The sequence below is a fragment of the Lepisosteus oculatus genome, chromosome 2, assembly GCF_040954835.1.
Source record: "Lepisosteus oculatus isolate fLepOcu1 chromosome 2, fLepOcu1.hap2, whole genome shotgun sequence".
NCBI classification, from domain to species: Eukaryota; Metazoa; Chordata; class Actinopteri; order Semionotiformes; family Lepisosteidae; genus Lepisosteus; species Lepisosteus oculatus.
Window position 1 is genome coordinate 35,782,138 of NC_090697.1, and position 23,433 is coordinate 35,805,570.

Here is a 23,433-nt window from a genome sequence, read left to right on the forward strand (position 1 = left end):
AGATGAACAGAGAAATGAGGCCTCATTTGGGAAGCTCAGAAACACTTAATTCTGCCTTATTATTAAGCCTCGCCGCTACAAAGGAAAATAAAAATGAATGAAAGGAAAAATGATCATTTGATCACTAAAAGTGCAAACTGAATAATAAAATAATTTAAGCACTTAAATACTTGTTTGGAGCAAAAATCTTTTCAACAAAAATATTGTAGCATTATAGTGCAGTAATGCCCTGGGTGCATTTATGGACTGGGTGTAATATCTGTGTGGAGTTTGTTCTCCTTGTGTTTGCTTGGGTTTCCTCCAACAGTTCAGAAATATACTGGGAAGTTAACTGGCTTCTGGGAAATTTGGTCTTAGATGTCAGTGTGTGAGTATACTGTATGTGTCTGACCTATGATGGCTGCAAAATTGAACTCTCATGTGTGAGAAACAAAATAATGGAATTTATAAATAAAATAAAAATATTTTAGTTAACACAAAAAAACTACTTAATTACTAAAAAGATCCCTATTAGTCTTAATTCCTACTTTAAATTTATCTTGATGTATTTTGTGCTATTTCTGTTGTGTCTTTCAAGTAAGATACAGTACATATCATCCCATCGTTTCATCGAAGATTCAGATGATCTTGATAGGAAAAAACTAATTAAATGTGCTGTTTGTGAGCCTTTTAAAAAATGTCCTTCAGAAAAGAATATTAGAATTTGTTGTTAAGGACATGCTTGTAGGAAGGTAACTCATGTAGTGTGTGATTTAAGATGTACATGGCGTAATTAAAAACGAGTTTCACTCATCATTGTTCCAAAGAGAAACGTGATTGGAATCTATGAACCAAACAGTGCTCTGCTGGCTTTTCTTGGACTGTGAATGTCTAATTGCTGGCAACTATTTCATTTCAAATTATTCATTAAAACAGAGGCTGTTTAGCATTAAAGCAATCATTTGCATTCATAACTTTGACATTAATTAGAAATGTGACTGGTAATGGTTAGAGCTGCTCAAATGTCAAGCCTTTTCTGATTTTATTAATTCAGCAACCATATGCTGATGATGCCTTTTATTGCTCCTTAAAGACAGATAGTGTGGCAAGCATCAGGAAACAGGGATTTGTTGTGCTTTTTCATTTATCAGTGCTTTGATATCTTAAGGACAGAAACCTGAAAAAAGGTGGCCTGTTGACACTGCACGGCTGTCGGTTCAAATCATGCAGCCGGCAGAGGAATCCTACTCTGTTGGGCTCCTAAGCAAGGCCCTTAACTCTAAGTGCACCAGGAGTGCTATACAATGGCCGACCCTCCGCTCTGACCCCAAGCTTCTCTCCCTGTCTGTGTGTCTCATGGAGAGCAAGCTGGGGTATCTGAAAAGACAAGCTTCTAATGCAAGAAATTGTATATGGCTAATAAAGTGATCTTCTCTTATCTTAACTCACAACTGGCAACCCACTGAAGCTAAGCAAGTGTGAGCCTGGTCAGTATCTGAATGGGAGACCTCCCGGGAAAAACTAAGGTTGCTGCTGGAAAAGGAAGAGGTAAGAGTGTTTGTTAGCAGGGGGCACTCACCCTGTGGTCCATGTGGGTCCTAATGCTCCAGTATAGTGATGGGGACACTATACTGAAAAAAGGCGCCATCCTTCTGATAAGACGTAAAACCGAAATCCTGACTCTCTGTGGTCATTCAAAATCCCAAGTTGTTTCTCAAAAAGAGTAGGGGTGTAACCCTGGCGTCCTGGTCAAAATTTCCCATTGATCCTTGTCAATCGTGGCCTCCTAATAATCCCCCTCTATGAATTGGGTTCATTACCCTGCTCTCCTCCCCACTGATAGCTGAAGTGTGGTGAGCATTCTGGTGCACTATGGCTGCCATCGCATCATCCAGGTGTGTGCTGCACATTGGTGGTGGTGGAGGGGAGTCCCCATTATTTGTAAAGTGCTTTGAGTGGAGTGTTCAGAACACTTTATATTCCATTCATAAGCCATTTATAAATGCCACTGACTACCCTTTTCCTAAATCTAAGCCAATAAATGTGGCCACTCTTTTGTAAAAAACATAGGGCTTTCTAAAAATGTTAAAAAGGAATGTTTATCTTGTCCTTGCTGGATTTTTCCCCAAAACACATGGCAAGGCATTGCTGAAAAAGTGATTAGAAATATTATGATGATGCCTGGGGCAGACCACAATTGAGGCACAGCTTTTCAGGTGGGGCTTCAAGCACGGACACTCCCTACACACAAGTCCTAAACAGTGGTTTATTGACTGGAACTACTGTAAGTGGATTATGACTTCTACCCAGCACAGTAGATGTGGGTGGTCATTGGCCCAAGGTGCAGCATAGATGGGTGTGGGTCATTGTTGGACAGTCTTACCCTTGTGTCTGTATCAGTGTTCTAGCAGCTTGGCCAGTAGGTAAACTGCTTAGGATCAGGTAGTCTAGCTGGCCTTCAGCCTGAGGTTGGTTTACCTGTATATATAGAGCAACTGGCGAGCAGTTGGAGCTTTATAGCTTGGTAGCTGCATTGTGGCAAATGCTGTTGCTGTAGTGGCAAAGTTGTTTTTTTAGGATAGGCTGGGAAGAAAATTGCACTGAGGCAAGCTGCTGTTGCAATAGCAGCAAAGCTGCTCTTCAACTCCGAGACTGGCTTTTTTAGCAGTTAAAGATAGAGTCTTTAGCACAGAGGCTAGATTTATCAGACTGTGCAAAGGCAGAGGCTAATGTGGAGGTGCTGTTACACCCAGACTTGTTCTCCCGATCGTCATTAATCTTTCCTGGTTCAGTACACTATATGACCTAGGGCAGGGTGCACAGATGATGCTTTCTCTGGTGATTGCTGGCATCTAGTCACTTGTGAGTTGCATATAACCATCTTAGGTTTGGGAAAAGCCTTAAAAAAATCTAGGAGTTCCCAGGGAACGTAACATCCCACGAGGACACCGCCCCTAGTGGCATCACATTATATTGGAGTATGCATGCATTTTTTAAAATAGAATCTGTAAAATATTATGTGATTTGAACACCCTAACATAGAAAATACAAGAAAGTCTGGAATTACCTAAAGTATTTTCTATGAAAGGAAGTAAAATGATAGTTAAATAATTAGTTAATCATAATTGCTACCAAAGCACTTTAACAGCCAGAGATTAAATTATAATTTGTACTTGACATTGGCAGAACCTTCCTGATTCTAAAATACCATCTGTACATTAAAAATGGTGTCTTCAGTTGAAGGAATCACACATGTTTAACACACCAGTGAAAGTACCTTAAATATTATAGTTTTACAAGTCCCACTCGTGCATGTTACACAAAGATCTGAACTCATCCTTGTGGAGCTTAAGAATCCAGACTCATTTAAGTGATGTGATTTCATGGTCTGCAGAGATGAATTTAGAACAAGTGATGTATGTGCTCTATAGGAATGCAGCTGCACTTTAGTGGAACCATCAAGATACATGATGAGAACCAGTGGTAAGGAAAATAATCTTCCACACAACTATAAAAAGTTGAGAGTTTAAGTATAGTATATGTATACACTTTAAGTATATATAAACTTTAATTTCAATAATTAAATTTATCATCTAAGGTATACAAATCAAATATTACAATATTTGACACTATAGACTTTAAAATCCTCATGCTCACCTATAAGGCTTTACATGGCTTGGCACCTCAATACCTGTCTAAACTTTTTTCGCCCTACTCCCTACCTCGCAACCTCCGCTCTTCAAATTCTGCCCTCCTTACTGTCCCCCAAGCCCGTCTACATTGTATGGGTGACAGGGCCTTTTCCTGCTATGCCCCCAAGCTCTGGAACTCTTTGCCAAAGGAAATTAGAGAGTCACCTCTAAACTCCTTCAAATCTAGACTCAAAACCTTCTTCTTCAGAAAAGCCTTTACTTAACTGGTTCCATTCTTCACCCCTCTGCTCTTCTTAATACCACCTTCCACGGTCTCCTCTATTGTTATTGTTGTATTGTTGTAATTATAATTGTGTCCTATCTTGTGAAATCGTCTTATTTATTGTTGTAGTCTTCTTATTTATTGTAATTGTCATCCTGTAAAGCGCTTTGAGGAGCCACCTTTAAAGGCGCTATATAAAATAAGGTTTATTATTATTATTTGCTAGTTTATTTATGAACCTCATTTGAAAAACTGTCCTCTCTTAAATATTGAGAATCCTGGCTAATGGGCATGTCAGAGCACTCATGTATTTTGAAAAAAACCTCTCTCATTTTAGCGTTAATCCAGTATCAGCAGAGTCCGCTTGTCAGTACGCCCATCTCCATTTGGTGGTTTGAACCAAATCTTTGAGCTGACGTTGCCATGAAATGCGACCGAGAATACTCGCTCTGCCTGCTGATGGGGGGTGGGGGGGGGGGAGAACAAAGTAATGTAGCCAATTCATAGAGGGGGATTATTAGGAGGAAATTTGGCCAGGATGCCAGGGTTACACCCCTACTCTTTTCGAGAAACACCCTGGGATTTTTAATGACCACAGAGAGTCAGGATCTCGGTTTTACATCTCATCTGAAAACGGCGCTCATTTTACAGTAGTGTCCCCGTCACTATACTGGGGCATTCGGACCCACATGCTGGCCTCGCTAACACCTCTTCCAGCTGCAACCTTAGTTTTTCCCAGGAGGTCTCCCATCCAGGTACTGACCAGCCTCACACCTGCTGAGCTTCAGTGGTTTGCCAATTGTAAGTTGCAGGGTGACAAGGCTGCTGGCTCATTTTGAAAAAAAAATCCTGACCAAACTATATTTTAGACAGGAAATTCAAACTGTAACTCACCAATTGTAATGAACATGTTCTAAACAATAATTATGTAATCATCAGATCATGTTTTTCTAATAATAAAATGTCTATTTAAATTAGAGGATACTATTCTTCCATTCCGCAAATGACTTAAAAAGCAGTTTTAATAATATTGTTTGCATCTTTAAAAAAACTATAGTAGTTTATCTTGGAAATGGTCTGTTATCAATTTATATTTTAGAACTTACATTATTTTAGAAACACATGTGGTATTAATTTAAAACATCACAAATGGAATTCTGAAACTGAGCAGCATAAGAAAAAAACACACATTCTCCCTATGTTAATTAGAATGTTTAAGTGCAGAAGTGCTGGTGAGGTTATATAAATTCAGCAAAAGTGTAGGCTGGATTATACATTGAAAAAATATCTCCACAAACTAGTATACTCAATTTCCCATGTGAATGTAACCTTAATTCTTTATATATATTACTGAAATTTGTTTAGGGTACAAAAATGATTTTTTAGAATGTGTTCTACACAATTCTTTTACAGGATGTTATGGTCCCCAATGTATATTTCATTTAAGGAGCTGTTTACATTTCTAAAAAGTTAAAGCACTGTCACTGGCTGTGACATTTGTGCATTGAGCATTTTACAATGAATTCCAGAGTGCAGACCTGAATTGTTTTCAAGTTAAAGTAATTGGCAAAATCATTGTAAAAATGGTGATGTGATAAAGCCATTTTTCCATTTCTTTTTTTAATCCGTGTTGATTTCTTGAGACCTAATGTAGTAGATTTTGAGTCTATCTGGTTGTATGCTGGATTTTTTAAGACTCATAACTCATGTATTTTTAAACAATCCATTTAAATTTGCAATAATTTGGATGGTTTGCAAGATATGTGGGATATTAATGGCTTACGCTCTGGAAGTTGAAAAAAGAAACATCAGAAGAATTCCAATCCACTTTGGTGCTGTAGAATTATAAAGAACACCAACACCGTATTTAATTTTACTACAGAGTTCACTAGAGAGCATGTTGAGAAGTAAGAGAACACAAGCTTTAATAAGCATACAATGCAATTTAACAGTTCATAAAACAGTAAAAATTAATCCCGGTCAGGGAGATTTATTAAATCTTTCTGTAAAATTGGGTGTGGGATGTGAGAGCAACTGTGAATTAAGAAAAAATGGTTTCAGGAGTAATATATTTTATTAGCTGACATAGGGGAGAAAAAGCTTTTAAACTATTTAGCTACAATTTAATTCAATGACATAATTGTCTTTAATGAGATGTTTATGAGGAGAAAGCTCAAGCTGTTAAAATGTATAATAGTATTTCCATTGTTGTGGAATGGGAAAAACATTCTTCAGCTTCTACTGCAGTTCTATTCTTCATCTTCTGCTGTTATGCAAACAGAAAATAAATCATAATAAGGACAATAGCATTTAGTAATTTGGTGATTCAGGACTATTTCAGTAAGCATGTTATTATTATTATTTTTGTTGTTGTTGTTTTTGCTATTTAAACAATGCCATGTACAGGTGTCAACATTTAATATCAACATTACAATTTCTAACAGTAATTTAAAATCCCCTTATATTTATTATTGATGGATGTTTGGATTAGGACTCTTTATATACCAATTCCAAATAAATTGTGGTTGCATCTGGTAAATATAAAATAATCTAATTAATATCAGAGCCCTCACAATTGTGCTTTAAATGTAATTTAACACAAAAAAAAGATCCTGGAACAAAACATAGCTGATTAATGAAAGCTTAGGAAAAAGACAAGCCCCATTTTCTTACCAATTTTACCAACAACATTGCTTTGAATGAATCCGACTTGCGATCACTGCTTCACAATCATTCCACCTAATTGCAGCAGCACTTAAATTCAACCCAGGATTAATTTATTTTTTCAGACTGAACTTTTGACCTTTAATTTAGGGCTGGACGCCTTTTTCATAAGGCCTAAGAGTCACCTCTTTAGCCAAAAAAATTAAATCCAAAGACATTCCTGTGACATGTACTTATTATAGGGTTGATCTGCGCAATAGTTATTTATATCAAACTGAAGCTAATCAGTTTGCAAATCAAAGCAAAACCCTGAGTTGTGCCAAATGGCCTCTTGCATTCATTTTATGGTGACTTTTCTTATTCTGATAAAAGCCTTTTGTCCTTTGCTTAACAAACTAGACATGACATTTTCTTTCTGTATCTTAACTACTAAGCCTTACATCATCAGTAGTAGATGAATAAGTTTTATAACTTAGAATTATAATTCACAACTCTGTATTGACCATGTGGTACCATTATTTTGGTTGACTGTAATGAAAGCCTGCCTGGTTTGTTAGCAAAAGTACTATCTACTGTAAAAAAGTCTTTAAAAAATCTTAATGAATATTAAAAAACTTCCTGCTGCTCTGCTATTTGGTAAGTACAGTACATCATTGGATTGTAAATGACTAAATGCAATATAAACCTTTTAAAAAACAGCACGTAGGGCTTTTTTCCCCTAGTTTGTTTACAAAAATGTTAGTTTAGCATCCCAAGTGATTCTAAGAATATGGTTTGTTTGTAAAATTGCTTTGATTAATAAAAAGAAGACATGACATCATGAGATACTGCTTCTTGTTGACACAACTCTCATTTTAGCAGTCTGCACAGGGGGTTTCTAGGAGCAGCCACCTCCTAGCCAAGGAATTTTTAATGCAGGTCTGCCTCTCCTATCAGTTCAGTGATTGTCTGCCATTTTCTGTTCTGTCACTTGACTGACAGAACTGTGTTTTGCAGAAGTGATTAACAACATTTTTCCAGAGTAGTTGGATGAGTGACAGGCCCATAATGTTGTATAAACATGACTCACAGCATATTTACTGATGCAGGCAGCCTAATGCTGCCTGCGTTTCCCATCACACTTTCACTTTCCCCAACAAATTCATAGCAATTTAGCATTGCATTTTTTATAACATCATCTTATTGCTCTGGTATTTTCTGAGCCATGTCCATGTTACAAATTTGGCTTATTTTACAAAAACAAAAAAAAAAGTTTATTAACCTTGTCAGCCTTCTGTTTTGTGCTTCAGAAAGGGAGTCTCTTAACCGGTCACAGCCCAGTGGTGGCCATTTCAGATTGATAGCAATAATGAATGGATTTCATTACTGCCAACAGCTCTTCTTTACTAGTGACAGAACTATTTAAGTAGATAACCTTAGTGAAAGTGTGCTTATCTGTACCATTTTTCTTTTTTTTTTCTAGGAGACTAAAGGTGTAGACAATCTAGTTAATCTTTTCCCTGACTGATTCACCTTGCACATTTAGAATACATACAGACCTCTTAACCTTAGTTTATATAAGTGTGTAATAGAAAAAAAAAACATTTCAGACAAAGTCTAAATAAAAAAAAAAATGTTTTCAATAGATTAAACAGATTTAGTGATACAGTAGTTAATATGTGTTAAGTGCTGGCTGATTAAAAACATGTACTAGTAGTCTCAGTACTTTGTACAATAATTCCATTTTTTTCTTGTATCCATCACCGGTGATTTGGAATCAGTGTTCGGTTTTGCTATGACAGCAAAGCAAGCACAGCAGCACAACAGGACTTGATCCCTCTGAGACTTTTGCCAGCTAACACTATTGGTCACACCTACTGTAGCTGATGTATATTGACAATAGAATAAATAAATAGAACTAGGCATCTGGGTTAGACTGGTTAAATGATCACCTGCTTAATGAGCATCGAAACATTCAGTTTTCTACTGCTGTTTGATTTTGACAGCCATTCTGCTAAGCAAACCAAGCTGACCCCAAGGGGATCCAGATAAATTCCTAATGGGGTGGCAAGATATTTTTATTTTTCATTGTTTGGGTTAATCAAATTACTGCAAGTACCTGCCATCATTTTTGCCTCAATTGTTTCAATCAATCTGTTTCCCAGGATTCAGCCATATGATCACATTCTTCTCTAAAATTCAATCCAGTTTATAATTGTTCAGCTTTAGCAATTCTCATTTATATTATACTAAACAATTACAAGATAGAAGCAAATATTGAGTTATTTTATTATTATATTATATCAATACAGTTTGTGTACTGTAGTTTCATTTACTACGAGGAGAGTAATAAGATACCAGAAAAAATAATGTAATTTTTATCAAGAACTGAGAATTGTACAATATAAGATTAACAGGGTTTAGAATTATATAATTTATAGCAGTCTTAAACATTCAACTTAAATTTTTAAAATAATTAAACAATAATTTATTTTGCTAAAAATGTGATCTTAGACTCCTTTATCTATGACCTCAATATATACTGTATATATACATTTTATATCCATCCTAGCATATTTTACAAACATCCCAGACAAGTCCTAATTAGATTGTATATCTGTGGAATATGTAAATGTTCTCACTGAAATCATTAGACACTAGAGTGCCACAACTTAACTTCCTTTGTGACGTTCATCATTTCTTCTAGGTTTAGAATTTCAGATGTTGTATGCCTCTTTTTGTCCTCATGTGTATGTGATCTGGTTACGAGTGAGACGATTTATTTTTAATTTCAGACTGATGCTGCCTTAATGTATGATGCTGTGCATGTGGTGGCCGTGGCTGTCCAGCAGTCTCAGCAGATCACTGTCAGCTCACTGCAGTGCAACCGGCACAAGCCCTGGCGCTTCGGAAACCGCTTCATGGCTCTTATTAAAGAGGTATGTGTCTCATAAAAACAGACTCAAAATTTATAAGCATTTAGACAAAATACATTTCTTTCAGCATTATAAGTTTGATTAATTTTACTATTACTCAGGATACATGTCATTATAACACTGTTTGCTTGCTTTTTTCAATCCTTGATAACTCTGACAATTTCCTCCTTTACTGAAGAGCAGGAATCATAAAACCATCAGCATTTGCATTGGAAGATACAGTATAAGCCCCCTGCAATGATCTGAACTTGGGACACTTCAGTGTAACACTTGACACATTAGAGCACAGTGATTGCATACTTTGAACTCTATCTACTTTGCAAATCATCTCAAACCTTGGCTCCCTAGACTTTAAAGATCCTATTATTTGGACTTCTTGACACAGTTCCTTTCTATTGGAACTACAAGGCAGTTGCATTGTAGGACTGTCTTGTAAAGTTCAGTTGAATATCACATCTTATCGCTTAGCCCCCCCTGACAAAATACTAAGGCTTCTTGGTACAAGACTGAATATTTATTTTTCTTTACATCAACTGTAGGTAATATTTACTGAGGTTAAAAATAAATATTTTATGTTCAGTTAAATTGAGTAAGATTGTCTATCTGATCCTTAAAGTTTGACTGCCTGTGATTGTGATATGGGAATTTCTAGGTTTTTAGGGCTACTAGAAAAATAGGCTTTGACATATTTTACTTCATTCTTTAATGTTTTGTTGTTATAATACTGACACTTTTATTGTCTTAGCCTCCAATGCAATATTCTATTTTATCTCTCTTAGTCTTTCCAATAACTCATTTTACTTATGCTTGCATTATTCATTATATTATTTTTCTTTAACCGGATGCTGTTCTAAATCCAAGCACAGGGGTACGTTTATTTACAGTGCTTTGACAAAACATTCATGATAACAACAAATCAAAAGCTTAGCTTTTTCTTTGGCGCTCTGGACTCTGGACTCCTTTAGGTTCAGCCAAAATCAGGAAGCTCACTAAACAAACAGAAAAACTAAACTCAGTCTTGTACTGGACTGCATGGTCACTTGAAGAGGTCTTCTGCTGCTATGCAACAGAGTGAGAAACTGAGAAAGCACATAACTGGAGCTGCCTCTAAGCCTTGGTCTTCCTGTTTTATACTATCGTCTGACCAATCACCATTTCTGGACTGAAAAAGTGAGAGTGCCCTGCCAAATTACACCCCATTCTGCAAAGCTATGAGACCCTCGCCAAAGTCCCACAGGACATCCTTAATCCTATCTGCCATATTTCCGTTTTTTAAATATCTTCATCTATATTAGAATGAGAATAATATAGAATATGTTACTTCGAAAATGAACTAACTACATCAGGTAATTCATTAAATATACGTGAGACATTTACTCAAAGTTTCAATAATTTCTATGGAAAAAGTAAAACGAGATGCAAGTCTTCACGTAATGTATTGTCAGGCCTTTTAAGGGGACTTGCTTTTTGATAGGGTGAAGTGTTAGGTTTTTTCTTAGATGGGTGAAACTCTGCATGATAACTGCAATGCCACAGTATATAAGCTACAGTATACATAAAACCCCAGATGCAGTGTACTAAATTTTATTACTAGATTTTATTTATTTTCTAAATTTTATTGATAGTATTACTAGAATTTGTGTTTACTTTCATTGACAGTGCACTATGGTAGGACATTTGGTTCAATGACAGTATATGCTCATATATAACTATTGATATAAATCTGTTACAGGGTAATGTTATACGTATTGTATATTAGTGCAATAATGTTTCAAATAATGTGCTTAATTTTTTCATGATAACCGCTACGTTTTTATCATTCTAGAACCAAATTATTCTTTATTGTGAAGTCTAACTGTAATAAACAGAGACTGATTTTTAAATATAGACATTAAAGCTTTTGAGACTTTCTACTACTTTTGTGTATTTGTCTGTACCAATATTGCATTTTTTTAAATGGTCCAGAATAAAACTACTTAAATTCTGTATAATTTGAATTCTTAGATCAATGAAAGCCATAATTGGAAAGGGCAACTTTATTATAAAAACTTAGGAACTGAAATTACCCAGTATTAAACCTTCCTTTATAAATGGAAAATAGTTAAAAATTGATCTGTCATAAGGCTTCATTCTGATTAGCATACAGAAAAAGAGTACTCCCTGCAAAGTAAAAAATATCACAGCCTACGAAGAAAAAAGAAACTGAGAACTTTTAAAATGCTGGAAAAAAGAAAGATTTGAAGTGTCATATTTTAAAATATCAGAGTTTTACATTCATGAGTTTCACATTCACAAATAGTACCCCATATGTGCTACTGTATGAGAATTGTAGAAAAATAATTGTGTAGTGCATGTGCACCTTACAGAGGTTCTTTGAATACCAATATGTATGTTGTTTGAGTGGAATATGTACATACTGTATATAGATTACAATTTTATATTTGAAAGAGAGAAATTTAAGAACAAACTAACAGTTAAAAACATATGGCTGTGCATTTTCTTATAATAATTAAACCAACCTTTGGACAACGTGTTACTGCTGTTGAAATCAGTTAAAAAATAACTTTCCAAACTCAAAAGAGAACGAGGAGGAGGAAGGAGAAAGGAGGCTGAATTACATCTAAAAACTTTTACTAGATTTTCTTTCATTTCACGTTTTCCTTGCCTAACTTTGAACTTAGTTCATTGCGTCTTTTGCTTTCTTCCACCTGCACTGACTTTGTCATGTCCACAGCATGAACAAGTCACACAGGAGTTTTCTGTTCGTTTAAATTTATACCATGTGTCCAATTAATCCCTTAAATATCTTGCTCTGCTCTAGGAGAGGAAAGGAGATATAGAACATTAATAATGTACAGTAAATGACGATTCTAAAATGTTTTCCTTAACATTTTATTTTAAAATATTAAATGAGTAAAAAAGTTCACATTAGTAGGGAGCATTGGACCACTACAATATTCTACAATTGTTTTGATAGATCTGCATTGATATTTTTTTTATTAAGATGTGTTCGATACTTACTGTAAGTCAAATAGTATATACTGTATGATAATTTTTTTCTGCTCCTAAAATCTGGCTTTTTTAGTCATGTCTACATCTGTTGTTATTTTTTTCTTGGCTAGATGAATATCTGATACAGTACATGCCAAGATGCAATTTTATCTAGCTTTTTGGTTATGCAAGTGTCAACGAAATAATAATTATTCTTCACATTAATTTACAATTACACATTAGCCAACTTACAGAACAGATCCAAATGGACTAGATTCCTCTAATTTGTAACCTTTCTTATATATTTTAATATCAACTGCAATCAAGCAGGCAAAAAATATCACAGAAAGAATCCAAGGCACTCTTCAAACAAAGAATACAATAAAAATACTTTTATCTTATGGCATATGCAGAAAAATAGTCTTAGAGTGAAATTTGATGATAATACTAGCATGTATTTTTAAACAAACAAACTCTCTTTGATTTCATGTTTCAAGGTCAGGATCATTTTGTCCACTTGATTACAGTTGATATTTGAACAGGTACATGTGATTGTTGTACCATAGTAGAATTACAGGCATACTTCCGACAATGTTTTCATGAATATAAAGTTTATATGTTACAGAACGTTTTCAGCATCATGGAATATCCTAAAAACACATACATTGTAGACATAATGGCATATATTTAGTTTCTTAACATGGATAATGGCCCTAAATACAAAAAAGGACTAAAACTAAATTACATTATTCAGAAGGATTAGTTTTTTTTTAAATAATGCACTGGCCTCCAAGGTTTCCTGACTATGAAACATTTGAAATGTCACCACAGATGAATCTGACTAAGAACCATAAAAGAAAAAGTACAAACAGCACATATTCACTATGAGAGATTATTCAAAGCAAACAGAAAAAAACTGAAGAAAGAGTACATACAGTACAGTTCTTCTTATTAACAGGGACATTATGACCTGAAAATGTTACAGTATAATTTCCTAATAAAAGATCCTCTGCTTCCTTTTTTTACTTGATAAGATTAACATTCTCAGTAAATCAATACATTATGCTTTCTGAACTGGATTACAAAATTTTTGTGAAGTGTCTATAATTTTGAGACCCCCCCAAATTCCTCATATTCACACATGCACGCAAAATGCCAGGTTCTTCAAATAGCTATGAGGTAAATGATTAAATTGTAATGAATAATTAAATTTTCCATCTTGTCAGGAATTAATTTGTTCATTTTTTTGTTCCTTACTTATGAAAACTATTTATTCTCTACCTTAGGCCCACTGGGAAGGCTTAACAGGACGGATAACTTTCAACAAAACCAATGGCTTGAGGACAGATTTTGATTTAGATGTGATAAGCCTGAAGGAGGAGGGCCTTGAAAAGGTACTTGAAATGTGTCTTGTGTTCTCTTGGGGAGTCAGGTGATTACAGTATGTAGATGCACAATTCTTAGTGCAGATGAAGCAATTTATGCCCTTGTTGAGCACTGACCTCCATCCAGCTTGTGTGTGCTTTTGCACTTCTGTGAACAATTTACACTTAATTTACACTTACACTTAAAATAACCCCTCAAGAACCCTTTAGGTTTATGAAGACTGAATTAAAGAGTTGAAATGCAATTAGTTTTACAGCTTTAACATTTCTAAGAGCATCCAAAGTGTTTTGTTTTGTGGAAAGAGTTTATTTTTGACAATTATCTAACTGTGCTGTCAACTCCGATGAGATTTGTGAAATAATCTGCATTCTAATTAGAAGATATACTATTTGGAGTCAGAGGTCTCATTCTTTATATACAAGTGCTCTGAGGTCATTAACTCCAGATCATCACTAGGTTTTGTGGACCAAAAGAGAATTTGAAAAAAATACTTTCTTCTGAACTGTAAAATATTTGTGTCACAAAAGACTTGTAATTATGGAAGGCAAAACAGGGTTCAGCCAAAAGATAATAAATTGCTCTAAAATATTAGATGACATCATGACATATCAAGACTACTCAAGCTGGGATGAATATTTGTTACTTCATTGTGACTTTTTTGTTTAATGATTAAAGCTGTGCCATTTGTTACACTTTCAAGACTGGGTTGTGTACCTAGCTGACTGCGATTAGGATTCCCCAAGCTTAACTATGAGCATATGGCTCAGTTCCATAGAGGTAGGGTTGGGTTTAGTCAGCCTAATTATTTACCCAGTCAACTTTTTGGCTCCCAGCAAAACAGTGTCCCCTATGGCCCACCAAGATATTATAATGTGAGTAACTGAGGTTGACACCGTGATGTACAAGGAAAGAACTATTAATGCCCTTTAAATATACTGAAAGGGCTATTCCCAAACTGAGCAGGTAACTCGAAAATAAGTGCAGGACAATCTCTTTGGCTACAGGTCAGTTCTGGTGCCAACACACACAGTTCACTGAGTTTCCTTTAGCGTCCCTTCATTTCCCAGACAACCACAAGGTTTCCCCACCTTGCCCCTCCTGAAGATATGAGAGGAAATGGCGACCACTACAGTCTCATGGTGACATCCGATAGGGATACACCGTGTTTGAATCAGATCTAAACCTCCTATACATTGCTGCAGAGCTTGTTTGTTAAAAGATGACTCAATCATTGGGAAGGTCACATGAGCCAGTCTGCACTATCTCTTTCTCTATATGTGGAAACAGTGGACATCGCTGAGAGCCTAAATGTAAAGAGACAAAAGTATAAAAAAGTATATATATATTTTTAATTTACTGTTAATATACTAACTGTTGACATTAAAATTTAAGATTTAAAAATGTAATTGTTATGTGTGCAAATCAAACAAACACTTGCTCTAACTTTGGGTTTTAATCTTATTGCATTTTGTACAGAATCAAAATTTAGAATTAAAATTAAATTATGATTCAAATGATACATATATTATGTGTAATACTGAATTATAAAGGGGGGCAAAAACATGGTATTTATTCCTTACAAACCTGTCTTTTATAGATCGGAACCTGGGATCCTGCAAGTAGCCTGAATATGACAGAGAGTCAGAAAGGAAAAATGGCTAACATTACTGACTCTTTGACCAACCGATCCTTGATTGTTTCAACCATCTTGGTAAGTGCAAAGAATTTCTGTTATTTTGCTGAGGAAATTCTAAGTCTTATTTTTCACAGCTAAGAAACATTAAATTAATTGCAGACAACATCATCCAACTATGAAATGCTTTCTAAATACGTGGAATACTTGGTGAGAAAAATTTGACTTAACCCACCTGGTTAATGGGTAGGCAGACTCCTTTACATAGGACGAGGAGGCTTGAATCCCAGTCAGACTGAGTGAACCAAGGGGTAGCTGCAAGTTAAAGATGTGGGGGAAGAGAGATGCTTGAAATGGATGCAAAGGGAAGTGTTTGAGTTCAGTTTAGTTTGGTAAGGATGGTGATTAGGTGGAGCTGTGTGAGATTGGCTTGTTGTTGCTGAATGTAAAATTACTGAATGTAAAAGCATAAATAATATGAAATTAATACACTTTCCTTCAATAGAATGTTAAAATTAATAGAGTGAAAAATATGACTACAATGGTATAAGACATGTTTTTTGCGGTGCAAAGGTAGTAACAAGGTAGATAGTGCTAGATATAGCATGATTGGATTTTACTCAAACTATATTTTGTGTGTTATCAACATGGAAATGAGAATTAATGCAATGCCTGAAAAGAATCTGACCTAATGGTAATATACTGTATAGAAACTAAAAGCAACTGGGAAAGATAGTTAAATGCTAAAGCACTAAAAATATTAAAGCATTTGCAAAAAGGTTATTAACTTAGCTGTATATAATACATACTCTTGTTAGAACATCCAAATCATTCTCATCCCATTAAATTTATTGATACAGGTATGTCCAAGTTCATTTTTAAAGTTTGTCTCAGATAGGGCACATTCTTTATACATCAACTGAGTAAACTGATGTTTATTTAATAATGTGTGGGGACAGTATCATGGCAATTTGTGCTGATATCTCACAGATCTTGACCTGGAATTCGTTTGAGACTGGGGCATTTTTTCCACAGTGTTTATACAGTATGTTGTCCCTGTGGTGACATGGGTTTTTACCAAGTGTTCCTAATTCCTGTCAATTCCAGACATAAACTGGCTAGATTAACCAGTGCCTCCAAATTGTTTGCATGTTTTTGTACAATGAGATCTGTTCTTACCAGGAGTGATGGCTTTCTCATAATGGATGGATCGATAATGCAGACATGAGGTAGTGTTTAGATTTATTGGAATGTCCGAATTAGTCCTGTAGCATTGATACTGTATGTTCTGCATATTAAATGAACAACTTCAACTAAAATCCTGAACAAAAATGCAAAATTGGACAAAAATATTGATGGTTGAAATTTACTGCTGACTATAATACGTGTATATCAAGGGAACAAGTAATAGGTTTGTTTCATGCTGAAAAAAAGAAGAAAGAAAACAACGTTTCGGCCATGGGGCCTTCTTCAGGTGTGAGAGAGACAAGGCAGTAAGCAAAGGTAATGTAGCGGGAGAGCAAAGGTTGGGAGAGAGGAGGAGTGAGAGCCTTCCAGCCTTACAATGACAGTTAACTGTAACACTCTCAAAAGCACTTTCCTGGGTCAGGAGGTCAGCATTTTCAATCAGAGGACCTATCTGCTTCTTGTGTGGACTGCGTAGTTGGATGTTGTGAAGAACCTCGGAGATGGTCAAATCCAAAGTTACACGTACTGTAATACACCAAACTGACAATCGACTATTGTCATGGCACCAAGTAGGACCAAAGATTCCTTGGCTATGAGACGTTTTAATTTGTTACTTGTATACTCATTCGGGAAACCCAATGAATTAGTGATTATTTTATAGAAAGTTAAAAAAAGATCAACCTTATACAGGTATTTACAAGTTCTATAAAATGTACATTAAAAACAATATATAAAAGTGTTATAAATATGTTTTATACAATTATAGAAATAACTGAAGCATAGATACACATTTAATTGTTTAGCATTAAAATTCACATTAATGCACTATTTGGTATTGATTGTTTATTACTTTATATCATATTCTACTTTCTTTGCAAGCTTATTCATACATTGTTCACATTTAACTTAACTGATTTTGCAGAGGCAGTGGGTGTACTTGAGAACGTTTAGAGAAGACATACAATAGACTGGCTTATGTGTAACAGAGAAAACTGGATGTGGTACTTTAAACATGATGGAAGGGAATGCACAAGTTCAACAGAAATCAAAACACTACAGGTTTTAATTAAACAACTCTGTTTTGCTTTTCAAAGATTTTCCTTTTTTTGTATTCAAGTCATAATGATAACCAGCAATTCAAAGACTAAATGAATCAATTATATTCATATTAATCTGAAACAAAATACACTACAATTTATATTTTTGTTTTGACGTTTTATGATCTTAAAAGCCAATAAAATCCCCTTTCCATGCATGCCTTATTTGAATTACATTGCCATTCTTACCTAGATTACACATTCTCCACATTATTGTAGCAATGGTTAGAGGTTAATACTGGCTAATCCAGGTTAACAATGAAAAAATAAGGACTTAAGCGGTCATATTAACAGACGTTACCCCTTTAAAAAAACAGCACATGATTTCTGCATATTGGGGTCCTGAGTGGCTCAAACAGTAACTGTGCTCACTCAGAGCACAGGTTAATGTCGCCAGTTTGAACCACAACTCCCTAAGCAGCAGCACACAATTGGCAGGCAGAGTGGGTGTCAGACAGCCAAGGTCCTCTTGGCTCTTGCTTCATCTGCGAGCTCTGTGACTTACAGGCTTCCAGTAAAGTCTGTGAAAGATGTGCTGCTCCTCCTCTCTCCTGTCAGGCACTGTGGGGTTTGCAGTGTGTTAGAAGACAAATGGCTTTATGGGTGGGTGTGTCAGAAGGTCTACAGGTCTTGTGCAGGTACTGGAGTTGCTGCCAGAGAGTCAAGTCTTAAAACAATTGATGATTCAAATAAATAAAGATTAATGCATATCTGACAAATGCAGTTTCTGACTTAGGATATCATTCATATATTGCAGTGTGTAGGTATACTGTATAGTGTTACATGTGTAAAATATGTGTACTGTACCTGTAAGTCATATTTGATAGTGAAGGAACAAGTAAAGGTTTATTCCATGCTGGAAGGAGAAGAAAAGAAACACAATGCTTCGCCTGTGGAGTGCGTATTTTATCATTTAAAAATTATTAAATTGAAATTGTATTATTACATTTTAAGAAATGCAATGTTTCTATGTTTTCCTGCTATGTCAGAAATGTAGAAAAACGTTGTTATGAGTGACTTACTATTCATTAGTATCTATAGAACCAGAAAACACAATCATAAAGCATACTTCAAAGCCCTTCAGTTCAATTCAATTTGCTAACAGCAAAATTATTAAAAGATATAAAGAAAAAAACTAAAACTAAAGTTTTGTAATTTGAGAGATGGGTTGAAATTTAGCTTGAATCAAATATCTTTTAGTGGCTCTTACCCATCACCAGGTCACACTTTTGAATAATCCTAAATCTATATATTTCTAAAAATCAATTAATTCATACAAATGTGGCACAGATTTTGTAATTAAATGTAATCATTGTAAATACTGTATAAGATTACATGTAAATGTTTTTATCTTCTGACTGAATTATATGGATCACTTAAAGGCCTCTATTTTAATATGTATGTTATGTGTTTGGCATCAAAATACACCATTTTAGTGCAGGGTTAATAAATTGCAGGTATTACAAATGATGTGTTTGTCTGCACTTTACATTTGCTTTTTTCATAATTATCTTATTGACAACTTGACAACCTATTTTACCACTTTTTTCATCTACATGAATTAGAAGTCATTATTAGAGAGACAGTATGTATAATATCTGTAAATGTTGAATTTTTCGCTTCAGTAAAATGTTTTAACAGGGAGTTAGGAATACTATTTAACAATGAAAATGATAAGCCAACGTTCATGAATGATTTGATTCTCCAGGCACCGAACCATATTTATACAAATTCCTGTAGGAAACAAGATCGACAAGGTGCTTTATATTTTTAATGGGAAAACAGATTTCTAATTAAACAAATAAAGAATTAATTTTGCCCAAGAGATGCATTTACTAAATACAAAACAATACCATTTAGCCTCTGATTATTCTTACAAGCAGTCAGAAAGTTATTACCACAAAATAGATTTTATGTTTCATTGGGATCATAAGATACCTGTTTGATTCAACAGATGTGAAACCTTTGTTTTATTGTTATTGATTTTGCACTGTAATAATGTAGTGTTGTTAGAAAAATGTGTTTCTTCATTATGCAACATGATCTTACAATAAGCTTTTGTTTAAGGGTTTTGGTAATGATACTTTACTACATTGTCAGCATCATATAAATATAATAATAAACTGACTGAAAATTGAAAGATAAATAATTTTATATTAAAACACACATTGTTGTCTAAGAAAAGAATATCCTGTAAGTATATTCCATCTCTGTAATGATTGTATTCAAACATTTTTCAGTATTGTATTTAAACATTATCCCTCTAAAAAACAGAAAAAAAATTACAATTACACAATAGTTATAACAACTATTACTTAATCTCTTTCTGTTGTTATTAATCATGCTGTTTTTCGAAGGGTTAGAAGCTACAAAAACTTTTACCTTTTTTATCAATTTAAAAGCAGAACCTAATATTCAGGCCAGTTGTTCTAACTTGGTTCCTTTATTACATTTTAACATTCCATTTGCTGTTCTGAAAACTACATGAAAGAGCAGCTTACCCACTTCAAAATTAAATTTCTGACTGCTTGCCTTTTACATTTGTCACGAAGCAACACCTGAAATCCTCTTTGACCTTGGATTTTCTTTATTCATTGTGGTAGGCAAGCTATTCTGAAAACTTTTTTTTCATGAAATTGTACCTATAAACAGTAAATGTTCAAAATGATATTTTTTTAAATGTATCAGTCTCTGAACTTATTATATAAAATGCTATAAAAAATGTATAAACATATCAAATGTTTATACAATCAGTCTTACATATACACATTAAAACTCTATTTTTTAAACTGTGAGGAACAGATGAATTTCACAGGATGCCTGTAGAGCATTAGGCATTATTTACCCAGAAGGTACCTACAGTGCTATAGTGTGAATTTCCTCATGTTGCCCTGCCAGTGTTTTTCAGATATGCCCATGAGACACTAAATTGCAACACCTTCTGTATCAAAACTGTAGGCTCCTGGAAAGGCTGTTAATTAGGCTTACCACTTTCCGAAAATCTATGTGAAGGTTCCTGGCATCCTGTAAATTTTATAAATGCCATTTCCTTATTTCGGTAGCTTTCATATGCCTTTTCTGTTCTGATTTCTAATGATCTTAGAATAAAAAAGTACCATAATTTTACAAACCCTATTTCACAGCTGTTATTGACAGTGATGGCAAAGGGTTCATAAAGGACTCCTACCAGTTAGATTCTAATCATACATATCCTCACTTTAACTGCTTCCTTGCAATAGCCAATCAAGGAGGAGATGATAAGGATATCGAAAAGATGAATATAAACATTAGAGGAGAGGTGGTAAGATTAGAATGTGATATTTGAATAAAAAGATATATAATTAATAATTATGTAATAAAATCTAGGTGAGGGCATCAGCTAGGGTGTCCAAAGATATACAGTTGCCCCTACAGCTAAGGTTTTAACATAGTGTATTTTTTTCCTGCTAGAATACATACCAAAAAGCAGAGATTAGAAACATACTTTTGAAGGGACTGGAGATATCTTCTTCATTTGAGATATGGGAAATAGAAAGGTTGAAGAGAAAAATTGGAAATGGGGTTTAGGCTGTTAATGCTTGGAAACAAAAAGTTCAATAACCACACTCTACAGAAAATTTGCAAATAACCCTCATGGGGCTAACGTGATACACAAAAAGGAGTTGAGTGGCTGGTCATAAAGCTATTGTTGACTTTAGCCATAAGTAGTCTATGGGTCTGATACACAGATCACGCACAATTTTCACCCCCATAGCTACAAGTGTGAAGATAACAAATTTGCAGAAATTATACTGCATATTAAGGGGAGTTAATCAGATACACTTGAGTTGTGTACTAGAGGGGCATAAGGATTCTGAACAGAAAAATAATTTTGCTGTAGTACAACAGAGTTGGAGGGGATACTAATGACCAAACTGTCATGTTTGACACTGGGCTGCAGGGAAGTGACAGAGGATTGTAGGAAGCCTGCTGGCTGAGCTGAGTGTAGAAAGCTTGAGAGACCAAGGGCCAAGGATTGTCAGGAGCTTCAGGGTCAGAGACAGATGAAACAGGGCCCAAAAGACACCACAAGTGATGATTTTGGGCTATGTAGGAAGCCTGTTACTGAGGCAGAAGAAATAGCAGGACTTAAATAAATCTAGAGGAAGGGGTTGAACTGAGACCCAAGACTCATGGGCTTGGGGTTTTGGAAAGGTGGGTTGAGCAGAACATGAACGAACACTGGACAAATATGTAAAGGAAACCGAGAATGACCATAGGCAAGGAAAAGTAAAAACAGACAACAGAAATAGATGGACAGAGCATGACCTGAGGCCCAGCAGGTGGAAACACAGGCAACGCAGAAGTCCTTGCAGCAACATGGTGCATGATGTCCTCACAAGATCTGGAAATATAGTGAAGGAACTAAGCTCGTTTATTGTTTATTGGATTAATATAGTGAAAAGAGTTCTTTATTCAAGGTATTTCCTCTAAATAGAATGTCATATATGTGGAGGATCTGATAACGTTGAGCTAGTCCACTTCTTGATAGCAAGAAAAGGAGTAATGGAAGGTGTAGAGGATGTGATGTGATGAGGATGTGATGCGAAGGCACATATGTAATCATCTGAAACTGTGGTTTAAAGGGGAAACTGACAGAGATGGTTAAGAGGATAAAGGTTTCACTACTGGAAAAATGATAGCAGATCTCAATCTTTGGCTAGATGGGGAAGCTTGAGAAAACTGACCCAGAGAAGAAGCTGTCTGGGATTGAGAAGCATGTCATTGGAAACTCCATCTGTCTGAACTTTTATCAGATCAGAACAAAAATTAACTTGTGTGTTAAGAATGGGAACTGCTTAACAAATCAGAATAAATCGTTTTAAACAATGTAATAATTTGGAAAAAAAGAAAGTTTACAATAGAAATTAAGGTTGAATTTACATAAAATACCTGCGATGATCTCAAACCTGTGGAAACAGAATTGTATTCTTCAGCCAGCCTGGTGAACTGCCATCTGCTGTTGTTTATTTCTCCACCCACTGCCAGAGCTTCTTTATGAAAGCCAGTAAGTTTGATGTGTCAAAAAAAAAAAAAACAACTACTCCAAATAAATAAGCGGGGCTTACTGTAGCCATTACTGTGTCTTTATGGTAAGCAGTTTCTGGTGCTCTGCTTTATTCAAACACCCTGGGAGCAAGAAAAGGATAAAAAAAAACAATGAACTGAAAAAGATGATGCAACAGAGGATTGTGTGGTTGTAGTCAGTTTTAAATGAGTCAGTGGGACATAAAGAAAGCATTATTAACATAGCAGAAATGGCCACAGTCACACCTCACAGAATTTAAAGTGTTAAAGAAGTGTAAGGCTAAAAAAGACAGTGTACAGTAGGTGCAACCTGCTTTCCATTTTTTTGTGACATTTGAATGTTAGATTTTATATCTGTGTGTTAGCCATCAAAAAGGGATTTGTACAATACTAACACCGTTAAAAAGGAAATGGTTGTTGTGGCTATATCCCTAAAAATACACAAGGTGAACATCTGCCTCTGTTAAATTCACATCTTCCTTTTTTGTCTGGATCCTGCTCTTTCTTCTCCACATTATTGGTTAAGCATTGCCAAAGTGTTGATCCATTAGAAATAATAACTAATAAATACATAATTGATATATTGCTTAAAACATTG

The 23,433-nt window shown here is 35.0% G+C and overlaps 1 protein-coding gene across 1 annotated transcript in view; it reads left to right on the top strand.

The window, feature by feature from the left end:
• Positions 1-23,433, top strand: part of grik2 (glutamate receptor, ionotropic, kainate 2) — a 243,416-nt gene that overhangs the window by 134,797 nt on the left and 85,186 nt on the right. The window contains 3 exon segments of the mRNA XM_006625959.3: positions 9,333-9,476; positions 13,751-13,858; positions 15,448-15,561. Coding sequence (XP_006626022.2) covers positions 9,333-9,476; positions 13,751-13,858; positions 15,448-15,561 — 366 coding nt within the window.